This window comes from Symphodus melops, assembly GCF_947650265.1.
Source record: "Symphodus melops genome assembly, chromosome: 11".
Taxonomy (NCBI): Eukaryota; Metazoa; Chordata; class Actinopteri; order Labriformes; family Labridae; genus Symphodus; species Symphodus melops.
In genome coordinates this window covers 9097214-9117580 of record NC_136701.1, presented here as the reverse complement: position 1 = coordinate 9117580, position 20367 = coordinate 9097214, and the positions used below count along the sequence as shown (strand labels likewise).

Sequence of the window (20367 nt, the reverse complement as noted above, 5' to 3'; positions counted from 1 at the left end):
AAAATGAACTTGTACGGCAAGTCATGCTGGATTTGAAAATGGACAATTGTCCATAAGTTGACAATTTGTTTAAGACTGAACTACAATATTTATGTTCATAAAGGCCACTTTACTTATTTGTTATTCTTTACAGAAAGAATAACATCAACCTAAAATACATTTAAAGTTTAAGGACAAATAACTTTAAAACCAAACAGTGTACTGATATGGTCAGTAAATATCCAGTGTTGGTATGACTGCCATGTACAGCTGCAGGGATGCAGTCCTCTATTCAGCAGTTGTGTGCTTAACTTCAAGGTTCAAACAGGAACATTTCCCTTTTTTTACTTTTTGTGACTTTTCTATGAATAACTTTGAAGGCCTCTCAAAGTGTAATGCTTTGCTGGATGTAAAAAAAAGCGATGAGCATTGTTTCAGCCAAGCCTTGCAGGGCCCCCTTAAAAGTCTCACATCCCACATTGGGAATCACGGCTGTAAGGCACCATGATGACAAATTTGATCAAATAGTGTATTTTATCAATTAAGTAACATTCTTCTGAAAGGTCACATATTGTGCAAAACACACTTCATGTGTTTCTCACACCAATGTGTCTTCACTGAGAAAGTCCATCCTTTCAGTCTCTTGCCTGCTAAAATGTTCTGAAAATGTGTGCTCAAACTGTTTGGAGATTTTCCCTTTATGATATCAGAAAGGGCAGTAACGCCTCCTCCAGGTGGGTCACACTCCTACAGCTGGTGATTGTTCCGCCCTTAAGTCTGCTTTCTTACCATAAACAAAAGGCATGGTGTAAGAAAGCCCAGGCAACCCAAATCCTTTCGAAGGGGCGTGGCTGAACAACAGCTTATTTGCATTTAAAGACACAGAAACAGGGCTGAAATAGAGGGGTTAATAGGCATGAAGAAATACAGGATCAAAGGCGATTTATAACAAGAAACTCCACACAAATGTTGGGGACCTCAGACTTATTTAAAATTATTGAAAAGGCAGGATATTATGTCAACTTAAAAAAAAAAAAGTCTACAAAAACCTGCCTTATTGTTTATTTAGTTTCATTCATCTTTTAATGGAAAAAAACTGTGCATGAAGACTTAATCATGTATTTTTCCCTAAATACATTTGTTTTTATTATACATAGATTACAAACTGTATGAAATCAGACCAAAAAATGTCATTTTAAACCCAGTCAGGACAAATATTGACCATATATGTGTAAGTATTCCGTTTCGAAGCCTTTCTTTTCAGTGTATCTCCTGCTGTTCACTCACCAAAACACAAAACTACATTTAAAAAGTCCCAAACATTTTATTTTCTTAGCATCATTCCACCTTAATGTTTATACTAAAATCATCAGCATTTCTTCACCTTTATATAATGCAGTCTTTTCAATGTACAAGTATCAATAAGCATGATTAAAAGATCACAATGGCTTTGTTCTGTCTGTGTTAAAGAATTTCCCATATCCTATTATATTAAAATATTTCATATAGAGTCTGTATTTAAACAGAGGTTTAATAATAAAAAGTGAGTTCCCATACAAGGCAATTATAGAATTTAATCAGAATGGGAGTCTCATAAATTATTAAGTATCAGAGAACAAAAAAAGGAAGGAAAGAAACAAACAGACCAGGGTGTTATTGAGGTGTTCTGAAAAGATGACAGAAAGTTTCTGAAGGACAGATGAGACCCATAAAATAAACTTCCCACTGCCGAATCCAAACATTCAGGCAGCTAAGACGGCCTTTTGCATCCACCTTCAAACAACGTTTCAACGGTTACGACAGAGTCTACAGATTTGTTCGACACACAATTATAATGACAGAAATAAAAAGCACACGTTCTGTCCTCCAGGTAACGATATTAGAGTGTTGTTAGAGCTCAGGTGTTTGCGTGTACAAATACTCCTGGTGACACCCAATAACAGTCTTTGAGCACAAACATACTAGACATCCTCATAGACTATTTTCAAGTCTACATACACACATACAGTACATACGTTTGACTTGATTTAGTGAAGACAATGTGCTTTTTGAACAAAAACACTTCACACATCCGTTTGCCTGGACAGTATCTGAACGATACCTCAGTAAGATAGTATTGTTCTATGAGAATAAACACTGATTCATTCAATCATTGACAATATAATAATCATCATCAACACGGATCTCTTTTTTTCTTCCAAATGTGATGCTTCAGCGGGCATCAGAATGGATTGTTGTTTGACACTCCGTCCAAGTGTTCGTCACAGAATTTGATTTGAGTGACGCAACGTTGCAGCAGCTCGGCTATGCTGAAGCATCCTCTTCCACACAGAGACACTCGAAAAACATACCAACATACATACAAAGGGACACACACACACCAATGCATGTCCTCACTTCAGAGTCTCCTAATTTGCAAAGTCCCACTGAAGTTTATTTGGAGATTTGCTGTTGGAGGTGAAGCAGGAATTCGTAGTAGGACAGGGCTGACTCTGTTCGGTCCTCAATCATATTCTGTAAAAAGCTGGCTTTCCGCTGGCTCTCGTCCCTAAGAGTGAGATAACAGATAGAAAAATAGAGCAAGATAAGTCGTTGTTGCTGCTTACATGATATTGGTGAGAAATAAAAAATTTAGATTTCTATACTTTGAGAATGAAACTATTTAAAATCTTGGGATTGCACACAGCTTTTAATTCACCTCTGAATTCTTATTTCAGGTTACTATTTCCTATTTATTTGTCAGTGGTTACACTAACTATAATTCAAACTACACAACAATAAGTTCAGAGATTTTTTTTTAGAAGGAAAAACCACAGCCATTTATCTCACATAATAGTAAAAAAAAAAAAACATTCTCAATCTAATACAGTATGGTGAGCTGCCCACCTGATGATATTCAGGGAGGGGAAGAACGGCCTCTGATCCCTCAGCCAACCAATGAAAGCTCGGGTTCTCTGTGACTCGGCAGTGTCCAGCTCTGGGAGCAGATACTGAGAGAGGAGAAAGACACAGTCAGGTTTTGTAATCAATGGGGATGCATTCACTACTTAATAATGTACCCTATGTCTAAAGATTTAATGACACGTCCTGGAGGAGAAAGATTATCTATCAGGGGGTCAAAGTGGACAACAGCTTCCTACCAGGTTATCAGGCACGGCAGCGTAGCTGGGAACTCCAAGGACTTGTGTGAGGAAAGTGGGGTTGCAGTTTCGCCCAATCCAAAGATACATCACCTTCAGGATCAGAATTAGAAATATCAGGTCAATTTGGGAATATATACTTAGAATTTAAGTCTTTAGAGCAATTAGTGTGAACGCTTGTCCATCTCATGGGTTAAGGATTCGTTTCATTTTGAGCTTGAATAAATACTCATTATGTATAAATACATAAAAATGCTAATTATACGCATTTGACAAGTCAACTCTCTCTTACAATGTTATTCTTACCACTCCATTCAACACAATAACCCACAGATGTAGAGAAATGTTTTATTAATGATGCGTAAAGGCTTACAAAAGTAGTTAAGAAAGACGCTTTTTTCCCCCAGGAAACAAGAGGCGTCAGGTACTAGATATTAATTTTGTTTCACTTTTGAGGAGGGTGAATATAAAACCATGGCTTGAAGGTTCGTACCGTTCCAGCATCCATGAGGAAAGCTGCCTCTCTACTAAGCTTTTCCACAGTCAGCTGCAGCAGCCTGGGCTGAGGAATGGTCCGCTCATTGATGTTCAAAGCTCCCTGAGGTGAAGGAAAGAAAAGTTTACTCAGTAACATGAAGAGACTTAAACTAATATGCAAAAATATAGGATGAGTGTTTCAGCTCGGCCGACAAACAGAAAACTAATTTCTCTCCATTTTTTCCCCTCACATATCACTGTAAGTAAAAAAATCACTGCATGCATCCTCCTCACCTCATCCGTCAGATCGTCGATTCGGTACAGAGACGGGTGGATCATCAGCAGGGAGTAAGCCAGCGGCTGGTACTTCAGCTGACACATGGCAAACACACGGTCGTCCAGCCTGGTGCTGGTGCCCGTCCTGAAAGCTTTCTGCAGGGAAACACAAACACATGAAGCAGGGTCAATAAAGGTCAAACTACAAACTGAAACACTTTATCTATTACTGAAGAACAATATAACAAGTTTTGTGTTCACTCAATGTGTAAATCAACTAACTTTGCAGACAGAAAAAAAAGCTTACTTGTTTGAGCAGGGCGAGGATGAAGAGTGGGAAGAGTCGGAGGCAGGCCGGAGCCAGCAGGCCCGGCTGTTGGATGGTCAGCACAGACTGTCGGTACGATGACAGCGAGTCGATGGAAGCGTTTGTCATCGCGTCTCTGGCATCACTTAGACTGGCCGTCACAGACCGGTCCACAGCTATACAGAGAGGGAGAAGCATGTAGTCGTCATGACAACAAATATCAGCTTTTATAGAATCTGTGAGACTTCCGACATAGATGACCCAAGTGACAACATTTTAATTGTCCAGTTTTTCTTGACAAAATAAATATCCCAAAGGCTTCGAAAAAATAAAACGAGTGAGAAATACAGCTAAATGGAGGCTCAATAGCAGAACTGATTATTTTATGAATAACTGAATGCACTGCGAGCATGTGTAAGAAGGAGAGAGGATTGTGTTTGTGAGAATATTTCGACTTTAAGTGATTGATTAAAAACTGTTAAACCGTTTTATATTTATGTATTATATCAGCAACGCTTTTTTTTTCTTAATGTAACCTGAAGAGTTTAAGTGTTTTGTACAATAATCAGCTGTGTCCTAACAGTCTCTGCAACAAACAAACATTGGTAGTAGACTTTTCTGACTCTTATTTTGAAGGAAGTAAAATGTCAGCGTCTGTTCTGTAAGTGACTATGAGATGAGCAGGGAAAAATCTGACTGCTCAGTACTCGATGGTTGCTTGGTAACCACAGCTGTTGCCTCTCATCTCCATCTGTCCGCACTAATAACAGCAAATGGGATGAAAAGCTCGCAGTGATCAGACCGTTCAAAACAACAGTGAGGAATCATTTCAGATAACAAAATATTCATGTCGAAGTATCCACAAATCATTAGCTTTTAAATAGACAGCAGCACTACATTTCTTTGTACTTTATCCCCAGATTCCTGTTACAGAGGATCTTACACAGGAAGAAAAACAGACTGACAACACACTGAGTTCTAACAAACATCAGTGGAGAACTGAAGATGAACAAATCATCAAAAATAGTTCTGGTAACTGGAGAAACTTTTTAAAATGCACTTTCTGTTCAACTTTACATTTTTATTGAATACTAAGAAATATTCTATATAGTTTTACGAATAATCCTTCTCCAAGGGTTGATGTCTTTATCATGTCATGTGAACTCTCAAAAAGGGGATTTGCTGGTGACCACCTCAACTGGAGGGGGCCAGACTCTTTGTAAAAAAAATCTTGGACCAGTGTACACCTTCTTAAAGTGTGTACAGACACTTAGATTTGGTAAGATCGGCCATGAATAATGAGTTCAGACAGAGCGTTATTAAGTGTAAAAAAAGACCCCCACACATCTTAGACAGAGTTTCACGTACCCATGCATGCCAGCAGTCCAGAGATGGCCTGAACGTCAGCTCCAGCAAAGATGTCTGACAGAGAATTGACCACAGGGAGAGACAGAGTGTGGACACGGATCCTTCGCTCTCCTGTCAGGGGAAACACGTTTTATTTTCACAAAATAGCCAGATACTTTTTCTAAGTTTTGCATTTGTTTTTGCACGCGCGTGTGTGTGAGTGTGTGAGACATATTGTTTACCTTTGCTAGATGTGTATAGTAGTGCAGCCTGGAAGGAGACGGCCTGCATGTCGTCTAGGTTTTCCTCGATGGACATCTGAACTGCAAAACCGGCATCTGGGTTCACGTTGGGCAGGGACAGGAGATCCGTAGAGCGCACAAAGAAGTTTCCATGGAACGTGTGGATGGAAAGACCTGCAGAGAGACGCACACAGAGAAATCAAAAACAATGGCATGACCAAAAAAAACAAAAAAACTATAATACTCAACTGAAGGAAAAGAAAAGAACATTTCTAAGCTAAAATCAGGTAAAGCAGTCTCAGGTGAAACGCTTCACCTTTCGTGCAGCGTATCCTCATGACAGCCTCGAAGCCGATCTTCCTGGTTAAGTATCTCTTCAGATCCTTCTGGAAGCACTCCACCTGAGCGGGGTTGTGTTGGTGGTGATACGAGGGGTAGTAATAAACACTTCCTGCAGAGTATCTGGATATGCAGCCTGGGACACAGAGAGACACAAGAGCAAATGTTTCTAAAGAAACCAGAAGACAATATTGTTCAGTTAGCTTTAAATCTAAAATCAACTCCCCTGTTTTTCAAAAAGATGTACGTTACCTTGGCAACCAGAAACTTAACTATGAATTCAGCTTTACCAGTAAAATTGTTCTGTTCTGTGTACAAATTCATATCGGCCTCCTGTCCTCATGTTCTTCAATCTCACTCTCCCATCAGTCTTACCGAGTGATGCCAGGTCACAGTATTGGGAGCTGAGCAGGAACAGGTCGACCGCCACCTGCTGGCCGGAGCAGTCCAGAGCCAGCTTCTTGTAGAAATCTGTTGCTGGAGATAAGTGCTGGATGTCCTGAAAAAACCCAGCAGGGTGAGAACATTAACTCAAACCAGAACGTAATAAACCCACCTAACAGTTTATGATAATAAATCAGTAACTTTACCATGACGACCTATTGCTAAAGCAGAGCGCTTTCTTAACATGTACCTCAAAACGTTGCTTTGTTTGCTTGTGCTGTTTATTAGTGCAGTTCAAATATGGCTTCAGCAACTACTGTTTATTCCTAAAGAGAATTCTGACTTTCCTCTTATGACTTGTGTAAATCTGTGTACTTCTAGTGATCAATGATGCAAGGATACTTGAAGAACTTGTTTTTTCCCCCCCATTCTCTCTCTCTCTTTTTTTTTCTTCAAAAATCCTTAAAATTTCAATGAGTGATGGCTGAATAGCGACCGATAAAACCTTGAATGGGATATTTTCTTTCGCAACTAATCATGATACTGTTAACAAGTTCAACCACAAATTTGAACACTAAATCTGAGGGTAGGCTCAAGCTCTTTTATTTTTCTTTACATAATCCTACATACTCATGATCAGAGCACCTACCTTAGCAGAAGCTCGCTGGTTGGGATCTTCTCTGGACTGGAGCGCCCCTACACCCAGGTTAGGCAGCTGGGTCTGAAACACAGACATGCGCCCTCCTGTGGGCGACAGCAGCTTGAAGGCTGCTTGAAGAGCTGAGCCCAGGGCAGACTGGGTCTCCATGGTCTTCTCAAATAAAGTGGGTAGACTCTTTAGCAGATCCTGTACAAGCTGGGGGGAAATGTATAAAGAGTGAGCCTCGTTTTTTTGGAGTGATTAGTCCCTGAGAAATCGTTGAGTTTTTCATTGAATGGATCTACAAGGAGGTCAGAGTGAACATAAACAAGGAACTTGTGACTAAAACATTTCATCATTCTTAAAGGGATACTTCACCCATTTGCATGAAGCTTTGTCTCATTACACTACTACACTACTCTGCATCTTGTCCCATCTCCCCTATCCCATTTTCAAGCCCAGCACAGTTTAGCAGATGGCTGTTCAGTCATGAGCCCGGGTCTGCTGAAGATTTCTGCCTGTTAAAAGGAAGTCTTTTTCTTGCCACGCTATGACGGATTAAGCTGGGCTCTTGTAACATAGCCATAAGTAAGGTCCTTTACCTGCTTTTTGTAAACATAACAATGAGCATGGTCTTGTTACCTGCTCTTTTGTTAATGTTAACAGACAAACAGTAAGGTCCTTTACCTGCTTTTGTAAAGTGCCTTGAGATAACGCCTGTTATGAATTGATGCTATATAAATAAAGATTGATTGATTGATAAAGATTGACTACTACCATGTTTCTAATGATACACAGCTTCGTGCAAATGGGTGAAGTATCCCTTTAAAGTCAGAAGTGGATGGCTTTGGATATTGATTTCTATGAAATCATTAAATCAATGTAGTATTTCCTTACCTCTTTGCATTCATTTAGGTTTACTAGAAGGCTGTCTGGTGTTGGTAAAAAGATATCTGTGGAAGCACAAAATGTATTATCTTAACAAAAACATACTGATATTAAAATAGTATTTAGATTTTTTTTAAGATTTCTTTTTTGGCTTTGTATGCCTTTTTTGGAGAGATAGGGCAGTGGACAGAGATGGAAATCAGGGAGAGAGAGTGGGGATCGACATGCGGGAAAGGAGCCACAGGCTGGAGTCGAACCCGGGCCCCCCACGTTGAGGACCATAGCCTCCATATATGGGAAAGCGTGCACTAACCACTTCACCTCCAATAGTAATTGGATTTAATTTGAAAAGTGTAGCTACCATGAAGTAACTAGTTTGAAGCCTACAGACCCAAACTGTTTGTCACAAAGAGCACAATATTCAGCAATAACTAATAACCACTCAAGTTGGCCAACTCAGACAGCCTTGTGTCTCGTAACTTCTTTGTATAAAGCTGCAGCAGTAATGGTCATTTGTCCTGCGCCTTTGGCTGCGTCTCACCTTCGATGTCAGACACGATGAGCATCTGTGGCTGAGAAAGTCCCTCCTGGAGGTTGTAAAAGTGGATGGTGCTATCGAAGGTGATGAAGCCCACCTTTGTCCGTGAGTCTCCAGGCAGCCTAGGACACGAACAAACAAGCTTAAATAACTTACAACAGGAGTGACCTTAATATTTACAAAGCCTCATTTGAACCTTGCACAACAAAGATATGCTATTTCTATTGACTCATCATACGACACAGTAAAGATCAAAAAATAACTGAACTGATTTTAGTTTTTATTTCAAACCTGCTTATGACTGTTTGAAAGCATAATGGGAACTTACGCATTAATGTTGTCAAGCAGCGACTGGCAAAACACATTCAGGTAGCCAGTCTCAACTGCATTGTGGGATACATCAAGAATGAAGAGGTAAACAGCAGGCTGCGGTGGCCTCAGCTGGGTAGAAACAGAGAACTCAAGGTAAATATAGATACACACAGGATGGACTATTTGTACAAGGAATACACTTTAATATATGTTTTTTAAACCCACCATGTATTCTGAAGGAGCAATGAATTCAATGGTGGCGTTCTGGACTTCTGGTCTTTTATGCGGCTCCCCGTAAGATCTGCTGACTGGGTTATACATAAACTCCTCTGGAACTGTACACAGACACACAACACATCCAGTGAGTGAGGTCATCGTAATGAATCGTCCTCTGTGTACTTTTTGAGTAACTGCACAAAGCCCTGTACTTTTTGAGTAATTCATGATTATGGGGAAGATCGTAACCAATGCAAGGACAGGAATGCTTATTCACTGTATTAAGGGTGACATTTGTATTGGGCGTGTGGAAGAACAAATCAAAGCAAATTCAAGAAGAGGCATCAATGAATGCTTCACTGCTCTGTGAGCCAGCATACTGTGTGCTGACCTGGGGTTTGTAACTGTTTTGTGTCATCTGTCTGTAACTGTGACTTTGTTCTAATGTACATCTGCCTGACTTGACCTGGACACTCTTGTAAACATATTCCTAATCTCAATGGAGGCCTTCCTGTTTAAATACATAAAAAAAACATGTATGCAGTCGAGCCATCCTAAGAAAGTCATGTGGGTATTCATATACAAGTGTTGTTTAGACTATTATTACAACATTAAAACAATATTTAAACAGACTAAAACGATATTTGAAGGATGCAAACATTTGAGTGACTTATCATGATCACATAACTTAAATTTTTTGACTTGAATGTTCCAACATCTTGAAGCTTTTCATATCTACATTTGCAATTATCTTTGAAAAACGTAAACAAAAGATTCTTGGTGCTTTGTGCATCTGCCCGGTCTGAACCCCGGTCTGGGGTTCAGGGCGCCTCGTGGATTATTACAGATAGTTTAAATTCATCCAGAGGTCAGTGTTCTAAATTATTCTCAACAGGTGTTTTTGGGAATGTTGTGTAACATAAGGAGTAACTTCATGTAAGAATAATTGGGGTTTTCACAAACAGCTGATTGAGAAATAAAACAATTCTCACATAATTTTCTCTAAATGCTACTTAAAGCAACAATTTGTCACCTTTTCACTAATAGTATATGTTGTTTCAAACTCGATCAAAGAGCGTAACCGTTGTCACCTGAGAGAGTGTTGACTCTCTAAGGTTCGCACAGCGCCCTCCCGTGTCAATGGAAAGCAGGTAAAAATCACTATTTTGACCAGTTGCAGTGCTCGCACTGACAGAAGACACATCAGATGATAAACTCTCTTTCATTACTCCTCCCCTCACTTCTTACCGTCATTGACTCGGTAGCAAAGGTTACACTTCCACCTCCTCTGGTCCAGGAAGGTGACGAAGGGATTGATGTATGTTCTGCATGAACGACACCTGACGATGGTACTGGATGTCACGACAGGAAGCTGCTACAAAGAAAACCACAGAAGAAAACAGAAAGGACTGCCTTTAAGCCAACTCACTTTCTTGTTTGCATTTCAACAAAGACTGTCCAACGACTGTGTCCTCAAACAAACCCATGAAAGAATATGATTGGTTCTGGCATTTCTTTTTTCCCCCAGAGGCCTGTTAGTCTAATTCAGAGGATTCTTAATGTTTAATATAACAAACAATCAGATCTGCTCATGTCATCTTTAAATGACTTCATGATTATACTGAGGCTGATTTTGAAAGTCATTCAGGAAAAAGTTCAGCTAATCGCCCATACTCATTGTATCTGTATACAATGGCTTCCTTCACATTAATGCAAGAAAACATATTCAGATTAACGTCTGTATATTCTCTCAGTGTTCTCAACCTGAAGCGACAGTAACCTGTTAAACATTGAAATGGCATCGAGTGCCCTGATCACTATAAAAAGGTCATGTCGGTTCATGTAAAAGGGATTCATATATGTTTGCAGGGATTCAATATTGAAGTGAGGTGTTACCGAGAGGTCTTTGAACGGATGGAGCAGCAGGCCTAGAGGCAACTTGGCTTTATTGAGCAGAGACTGCGTCTGAGGGATGCTGGTTAGCGTGGAACGAAAAACCCTGGAAAGACGCAGCAGTTAAGATCAGATAAAGGAAGAGGTGTCAGGAGTAGTATACAATAATACTTCAATATCAGAGTTCTCAAAATAGTGCCCGACACTATCGGTGCTAACATAAACATAGAAACATGAGAAAGAGGCACACGGTGTCAGCAGCATCACATCATGGCTTACTCTGGGTTGCAGTTGATCTTCTGCAGGTCCTGTGGGAGGCAGGGTGTCGGGGCGGGGATTGGACTTGGTGGCAGCAGGTTCCTCTCCTGCAGCAGGTTGACCACTCTCAGAGCCTCTGGTGTGTTCGACTGGAGGCTCAAGGCTGCCAAGGACGGGCTCAGCTGGGCCGGGCCTGGGCCAACAGGAGGCTGAAAGGACAGAAACAAACAATAAGTGATGGTTTTTTAATGGTGATCAGACACTCTGATGAATCTCACTCGACTACATTTAGACTTAACCTCAACAGATGCACCCAAACCAGTCTAGCTATCATAACTTAACTTATTACTTTAAAGATTACTTAAAATTTCAATGCCCCTTTTGTTTTCTTAACTAGTACTGGTAGATTACTTGAGTTGAGAGCAGTAACTGACATATAACAGTGAAGTACTGAGCCAACTCTTTCTCCTTCCATTCACAATCATTCAAAATAAAAGGAGAACACTCTCATTAAAGTCCTTAAAAATTAGAACCAGATCTGACTACACTCTCCCAACTCACCTGAAGCGAAAGAAAGACACTTTAATGAATGATCGAAGATAAGAGATCATATGTTCAGTATTATTTCATCTATGCAAAGACTTTGAAACAAAAAGATGTAATATTGAAAATAAAGTGTGTTTTGTGACTGATATTGAACTTTAGAACAGCTGTTCTTGCATGTGATTTTAAAAGTTCCATCTCAAGGCTCATTATGAAATGTGGTTCTCTGATAATAACTCTGGATGGAATAACATTAAAATGTTGCAGGAGGTCTCGTCTCCCCCCTCACCTGCTGGTATGGCTGAGGTGCTTGTGTATAAGGCTGTGTGGCGGCCTGCAGTGCAGGATGCATGGGGGGTGTTGCATTGTGGGGAGCTGAGGTGTTCTGGTACCCAGGGGGGAGAGACGGGTAGTGGCCCAAGTGGCGACCTGGTGGTCCGTGCTGAGGCGGGCCAGCTGGGGAAGAACAGAAGAGAAGCAAGGATTAAGAATAGTGTTATTTCATCATGTTCTCTTTACTTCTCTAACAAAAAGCAACAAAACAAACAAACGTTTGCATGTTTGTCTTTCCACTCTGTTTAACTTCCTCGCTCTGTCTGGATCGCTCATCCTACAGACACAAGTCACAAATATTTTGTGTAAACTCAGAAAAAAAAGAGACAAGAGGTGTCTCCAGAAAATAATAATAATGTTTAGTTTTGTGTTCTTGGGAGTGTTTATGATACGCACAATAATATGATTATCATAATAATATTGTGATAATATATAATATTATTATAACTAAACAAACAACAAAGGAGGTTCGTATTAGAAAAATGCTAGAAAAAGTTGGCCATCCCTGAGCTAACATTTGATTTTGTGTATTTTGTTATTGATAGAGAAAATAATCCATCATTGTTAAAATACTACTAAAGAAAAAATGTAATGTTTAAAGTGTGTAAAATAAAATGAGGTGAAAATATGAATTGTTTTTCCTTTACATGCTGTAGCTTAAATGATACCTAGGGTTGTAAATCTAGACGCTCCATGTGTTGGAGTGGAAAGAGTCAGACGTGGCAGAAAACTCAACTCACCCATTTTGTTGTCAACATGATTGTAGCTGTTTGGTGCTTGTGGGCCGTTTCCAGCCACAGGTTCTGTTGCAAAGGAAACACAGATGTGATGTGAATATCTTGGGACCACGTTGGACGATGGAACAGTCGGATGAACAAAGAAACACTGAAGCTCAACAGCAATTCTCATGGTGATGGTTACTGGTGTGTGATGAATAAGTTTGAGTTGATACGAGAGTCATGGTGGGAATGGATGGAAGAGAGGGGGGAAACAAACTACCCACAGGAAATATGTTTCCAGGGATGCACTGATTCTGGGAAAAGAAAAAGAAGCCTAGAGGAGCACTATCACAACAACTTCCACACAAGTTGTATTACAGTTTAAAACAAAGCACACAGATGGAGTTTCCTTTTCTACAGTGATCTGTAAATATAACCGAGCTGATGCCTACAGTATATCAGCTTAATCTGCTCGTCAGTTCTAGGACTCAAATAAGACTTGGTGCATCCCTAGATACAATGAAGAAGAGCACAGTGAAGACGGGACTGACACGATATCTATCAGCTACTGATTGATTTAGCCACACCTGGACATTCAATATCTTCCTCCTGGCAGTCGGGCTCAGTGGGGGAGAGGGGGCTGTTAACCGCCCACCCACACTGAGCTGGCATGAGGAGGAAACAATGGAGGATGATCAGAACACAAATAACGGGCTTATACAAAGGAAAATACAGTTACATTACTATACTCAATGACACCGTTTTGAATTGGCACAGATCAATAAAGAGTAAATGAGCCATCGACTCCACACTATAGGTTCCTTGTTCGTGAAGAAATAGTTGTGCTACCCTGACTTTAAACCTCATCTGACCTGTAAACTTATTGATGTAGGACCATCTACGATGAATTAGCCCTTTGTCTTTGGCCATTTGAGCTAATAAATGACAAATAAATGACTACTCTTAGCCAATAGCATGCTTTAAATCACTTTAATTTGAACTACTTTCTTCATCCCTGAAGGGGAAAATTGTGATTGGCACTCTGTTATTTTGAGAGATGCTTCTCACACAGACAGGCCTGAATCACACACATGCAGGACCTATTGACAGGCATTCATTGAGAGATGCCAGAGTGCGGCAGCTGCGCCCACTAGAAGCACCCCATGAGCTGGTTGGGATTCAGTGCCTTGCTCAAGGGCACCTCAGCAGTGCTCAATAGGATATATCTGGTACATCTCCAGCTACCAGAACATTTTTTGGTCCACATCGAGACTTGAACCTGCGATCCTCCGGTTCCCAACACAGGTCACTACGGACTGAGCAACTGCAGCACCTTAATTATTATTAATTTTTTTTTTTGATGTACTTTATGAGGAAGCATTCTTGCATTTAGATGTGACACTCATTGGTGCTTTTATTGAATGCCCTGTCTGAGGTCAAAACCCAAAAATCTAATGTTCCAAGATAAAAACAGACTAACAGCTTACCCTCTGCCTTGGGGGGAGGAGGTGTGGCATTTGCCATTGGGGGTCCAGTTGCCGGCGAAGCAGGTTTCATGGTTGGTGGTGGGCCTGTAGGAGGCGGGCCGTAGGGAGCTCTGTTTGGTTGGTATGTGTTGGGGACCATTGGATTCATTTGATGAGGAGGTGCAGCACCTGATGAGAGATGCACCCACTGGTTAAACCTCAAACAAACGAGCAAGCTTAAACCATCAACTGTGTGAAAATTGAATTTTCAGATGAATCAGTGTTGCGTTCAAGCATTTCTGTTTAAATGGACTTATTTCTTCAGCTGTGATTTCCTGTGAACGTCTGACACAGCCTCACTAACATCCTCAATCAGAGAGATAATTTAGGGATGTGCGTGACCTCGGAAATGATGTCAACATTACTGAGGCTTGTGAAACAAGAGCTGTCTATGGTGTTGTCACATATCACGTCGAAGAGACATGAGGCAAGACTAAGTGTAACATTATAAGCTCCAAGTCGAGGCGACAGCAGCTGATGGCACTAACGGCCCACAGGAAGCCAATGTCAGAACAGTGACAGCAACATGTTGATCTCCACTGACAAACCAGCCGAATGAGATGTGTCTGCACTGAAATAAAACTAAAACTAAGTCAGAAATGTAGAGCACACCATAAAGACTGATTGTCTCTTTGGAGTGAAATCTTTAATTTCATCAACACAAGATGGGAAATAGTGTAAGAACCTTTTTGATAAAACTGTCTGTTAAAGACCAAAAACACAATTCCTCTTTCTTCACATTGTCCAATACACTTTGTAATACATGTCAGAGTGGTTCTGTGCCATGTTAAGACTTATTTCTAAACATTTGACCGATAAAAAACATTGTGACTGAACCCTTGTCAACTGCACAGCTCATCAGAGTCAAAGCTGTTGAACATATGACAGCTGGTGGTGAAGCATGACATTTTAGAATTTGCTGTTACATGAGTCACATTTGAGTTACTCGTCAACAGAATCTTTGAAAATGCATCTCATAACGTCTCTGATAAACTGCTGCTTTCACTGTCAGCATTGTACTGGGAATATGGGAGCTGATGTCGGTGCTGGGGGAAAGGTCACCCTGAATCAGGCACACTCTTCTTGTCGGGGCTGGGTGTGTAAACAGCAATTTTCAAGCTGATCTGACCACTGGGTTCAGCGATATGTTTGGTAACAGGCGGATCATGTGACAGCTGCTTCTATGCAGAAGTACCATTTCTCTCAAAGACAAATTCTGAGACCAGTTAAAGCTTCTGTAACCAACTTTTATAATGCTTCCATTGATTTCTCAAGAGAACATCTTAATTGTTGGTGAACATAAAAAGTTACAGGGATTCTCTATGAGAAGAACCAGCAGCCAAACAGTGAGCAGTAGACTTGACCCTAACACTCACATGGAACAAAATAAAATCTGTAACCACAATCAAATACTCTTTAAAGTCAGAAGATAGAGTTGTGTGAATTCCAGAAAAATCTATTCTAAAACATCTTCAGAAAAGGAAGTTTCAAGTTGCTTTAAATGCCACGTCATATCATGGTTAACAATAAAATATTTGAACTTTGAACAAATTCAGAGTTAATATAAATCCAGCCAGAGTCAGAGGTCAACGTCCACGTCCAACTTATCAGTGTTGTAGATATGCATATCTGCGGCACATGCCAATGTAAGACATTGATGATGAGAAAAAGAGACACTTTGAAAAGTCACATTGGAACCGTAGTAGATATAAAATAACATGTTTTTTTTCTTTTAAATTCTTGTGATTAAAATACAGGGGCAAAATGTGTTTGCTTAAATTTTGATATCAGATTGTAACAGAGGCCGAGAGGATGACTCATCTGTTTATGGATATGGCCCAGGGAGTGCCTGCGTCACGTTTATGAACTGTACCATCATTCTCTGTGTAATTAATTTACCTTTCATTAGAAAATTAAAGGATATTAGGGGTGGGATTTGATTTTAAAAAAAATTACTAATTAACTCAGGGCTTTCTAATTAATTAATCGAAATTAATCGCATTTTAAGTGCATCACAATATTTGCCCTAAAAATGCAACACTTCTCAATCTAAATGGATTTTGGATGCAATGCATGCAATTTTACTTGCTTCTCAGTTTCATGAAGCTGTTGGAGCTTGTTTGAAATAGTTTTTCTGCACAGCAGTTGGAAAGTTGGATCACACGTTGCTATCTGTAGCACATTTTCTAACCCCTTATCTTATACCACTAATAGTGGTCTACAGTCCAGAGCAATCAATTTAGCGAGAGAATTTGTAAGTTTATCACACAATGAATTACTAATTTTGGTCCTAAAGACAGTTATTTGGTCGAGTTTCGGCTGTACACGCTTCTTGTTTGTACTTGTGGCGAAGCTAACGAAAAGCTAGCGCGAAGCAATGACAAACGGTTCCGAGCCGTGTATGCGGCAAACAAAATGCGTTAAAAAATGTAATTAATGTAATTAATTAATCGTAATTTAGGCATTAAAGTCCCACCCCTAATACTAATATTGTGATTCTAGAACATACCGGTTGTCCCTCAAAGGAGATTACGTTGTCCTACCTGGCTGGATGTATCCGTGCAGAGATGTGGGGGGCATCCGCGGGCCGGGGGGCTGGGTGGCACTGTGAGACAAGGTGGCTGGTGGAGCTGGGTTATAAGATGCTGATGACATTGGCGGCAGTGGTGCTGCTGAGCTTGCAGCGGGGTTCACATGGTTAGCTGGGGGGCCGCGGGGAGGTGTGTTCATGGAAGTAGGCGGCCCCATTGGTGGGGGAGCTGTGTTGTACTGCCATGTTGGAGCCATGGGCTGAGGCTGCTGGGGGTTTTGGTAGTAGCTACTAGATGACACAGCAGGAGGCGGGGGCGTGGCTTGTGCAGGGGGCAGCCTAGGACCAGGGCTTGGGCTGGCAGACTGAGGAGGGGTATGGGATGGAGGACCTGCGAGTGGAGGTCTTGTCAACAGTGGCTGGCCTGGAGGAGCTTGGTAGGAGACTGGTGGGCCAGGAGGGAAGGAGCTGACTGGGGGAACAGGTTGATATGGCCCAACTGGATAGAGTCCGGGGCCGGGGGGTGCTGGAGCTTTGGCTTGCATTGGGTTGTAGGTTGGCTGGTGGTTCATGCCATAGTTGACCCCGGGCAACTGCTGCAGGGCGACTGGATTCTGTGACGGACCTGGAGAAGACAAAAGAAAAATACAGACAAGGTTGAGAGTTCACAGGTCTATAGTCACGTGTATAGCCACCAAAATAAAATCATGTCCTTTCAGACATGTACTAACAGACAGCTGCAACTTATAATGCTTTTAAAGTACTGCTATAAATTGGTTGTAGAATTTACTTTCCTGTACCAGATGGCAACATTTTCAAATGACTGCAGCTTTTCAAGTGAGACAGACTAACAATGCTGGACCAGAAATATCCAGGAATACTTCTGGAAAGTGGCCTTTGATTACAAAATAAAAAGTACAGCCACCCAAATAAAGATAAGCAATGTTATAGTTCCCCAAAGGCAAGACGTTTGCTTTCATAAGGATTCATTTGTGTTTTAGTGAAAGGAAATCCTTGGGTTTAAATCTGGAGCCCAGTTTTAAAAAGTCACATGATGATATACCAATATTGTTAATGGCAACGCTGAGTAAAAAAAGAACTGAGATCCACCAAACAACCAATAAGCTGCCTGCTCAGTGCTCAGGGTCTAATCTCTTTACCTGGATCTAATTCACCATGATCTGCTCCCAGGGACAGCCAGTGTGGGGGATCAAAGTCTGAACTTTCTAAACACTGTCATATTCAAACAACACACTCTATTCCATGATTACAAATGCCTTTACTCTATATTGTGCAGGCATTGATATAAAAAACAAATCTCATCTACTATTCAGGAAAGAAAAGTAAAAGGAGAAAGAATTGGGTCAGAGTGGGAATGCATATCAATAACGGTGTTACCTTAAAACCAGCATTGCTGCCATTGTAGATTTCTCCAACTTAAATAATGCCATAATACCAACAGATTACTTACTCCTATCCACTTATATAGTACTACACAATTTAAAGTAGTGTCAAGTCAGCAGAGTTAAAGGGATTAGTAAACAACTCTTCCCAATGATCAAAGATAAATGAAGGAGCATAATCCATCTCAAATCTCCTTCCTTCCTCGGAGCAGGGAAGTTTTAAGAACTAAAGCTCACGGTCAGTTACAGCTGGCGTCCAATCAGAAAAGGGCCCTCTTGGAGATCACAACTTAACCCAGTTTTCCATTGTCAATCAAGACTCAAGAGTGTAAATGTATAAAGAAAAAAAGACATAGCATTTGTATGTTATGAGCATGTTCATACTAAAACTCTTTTAAAATGACACTTTTTGTGGAAAAGGTTTGAAATATAGAGCTTTCTGTTAATATATCTAGACTTTGATAGTTTAGAATTAAAGAAATGATATGAGAAGGATTGATTTGCAACCACTGACCTAATTTAGCTTTAGTGGCATGCCGACAGGGTTTGTTTTTAGAGTTAATCAAACTGTGTTAAGATTGATCACAGTTCAAACAATAGAGATAGATTAACACCTTTTAGTGGCCCATCTGATTAAATGACTATTGGAAGAATAACAGGATTGCCAAGAACACACACACACACACACACACACACACACACACACACACACACACACACACACACACACTTATCTAGAACTTAAGTAAACCACAGCTGCAATTTGACTTCTACTTAACTTCCACAGTGCAGAACTAGAGATACCATTCACAAGCACCAATATTAAAAAATGAAGGCTGGACACATTCACACTTTTGATATCTTTTGCAGGTGTGTCTTTTTCAGTGATCATTGAAAAGTATTCTGCAGCTCTACTCAGTCTCTCTCTCAGTACGTGGTTGAGACTGCAAAGAGAGAGCGGTACCGTATCTGGATCATTCCCAATGTGCCACATGTACAGTGAATGGATAAACACATACAAACCAGAAACATGACTACATTTAAGGTAACTTGTAAACATTCAGACTTGCATGTTCACTAGCAATGGATCTACACTGGTGGAAAAAAAACAAGTGAAGACACATTTAAAGTTTAGATATAAAAGAAAGACTTGTTGAGCAGCTGCCAAATTACCATCGTCAAACTACTTCTTCTGAGATGAATTACAATCCCTTTAAATAAAGGTCTTCACATGTATCCACCTGTTGATCTTCCAAGTCAATAAACCAAAGGTAACATCGGCCAAATTTAATAAACAACACAGGTGCTTACAGGTAACGTATAGTTTGTGTATTAATTATTCATGTCATATTAACGCATCAAGATTTGCCGAAGTTAATCCACAGGTAAGTAGAGTTACCTGGCAGCTCGTGCCACTTTAAATTATAGTGTTAACTTAACTAAGACAGCTAGTAGGCTAACAGTTAGCAAATAGCCAGAGTGGAGACTGTTGCTAGTGTTAGCTAGCTTCATGCTGAATGTTAGCTTATTGCCCCGGGACAATTTAAATTGTATTTTAAAACAACCCACCATTCGCATATGTCTGCCCTGTTCCTGTCCCATTCTGGGAGTTGAACCCTGCTGTTGACATCTTGAAATAGACACCAGAATCCAAGTTAGAGGTGCTTGGTAGCCGAATAGGTAGCTGCGTCTTTAGCTAGCCTCCTAGCTCTCGTAGTCCCGGTTCAGTTCTAAACCTGCGGCTCCTCCGATCAGTCCGATCTGCGTCGACAGTCTTCCGCTGGTATCGTATAAAGTGAATTAGGCGGCCTGGTGGTGATCACAGGGCCATGACTTAAACAGAAACCCCGTGGACTGTCTACGGGTGGTTTTAAGATAGGCCTGGTCAGAGTAACCGTGTGAAACACTTCTCCTCTTTCACCGGAAGTTGGGATCACCCAGCAGGATCAACGTCAAAATCGTCGGGCATGCGCAGTGTGTACACGTGGCATTTCCTCTGGTGTCCTGGCTTTTCCAGAGTACCAGAAACAAGAGTAGAGACCAGAGACCTGTAGTCAAGACTACATTGGCCGAGTTT

At 40.7% G+C, this 20367-nt stretch overlaps 1 protein-coding gene across 3 annotated transcripts; it reads right to left on the bottom strand.

The window, feature by feature from the left end:
- Positions 1–1533: 1533 nt before the first annotated feature.
- On the bottom strand, positions 1534–20293 carry sec24a (SEC24 homolog A, COPII coat complex component). Of its 3 annotated transcripts, none has more exons than XM_079355002.1 (24): positions 19860–20293; positions 16901–17512; positions 14319–14486; positions 13419–13496; positions 12853–12915; positions 12069–12235; positions 11258–11445; positions 10982–11084; positions 10334–10457; positions 9095–9204; positions 8886–8998; positions 8561–8679; positions 8029–8084; positions 7141–7347; positions 6483–6606; positions 6085–6243; positions 5769–5942; positions 5548–5658; positions 4180–4355; positions 3891–4028; positions 3613–3717; positions 3120–3212; positions 2866–2969; positions 1534–2527 (listed from the first exon to the last, which is right to left on the bottom strand). In XM_079355002.1, the coding sequence occupies exons 1-24, from the start codon at positions 19918–19920 to the stop codon at positions 2413–2415; spliced, it is 3468 nt and encodes a 1155-aa protein (XP_079211128.1). In that variant the 5' UTR covers positions 19921–20293; the 3' UTR covers positions 1534–2412. The 3 variants fall into 3 exon arrangements, with proteins under 3 accessions (XP_079211128.1, XP_079211127.1, XP_079211129.1); XM_079355001.1 differs by having other exon boundaries at positions 10334–10460; positions 19860–20292; XM_079355003.1 differs by lacking the exon at positions 13419–13496 and having other exon boundaries at positions 10334–10460; positions 19860–20290.
- Positions 20294–20367: the final 74 nt, after the last annotated feature.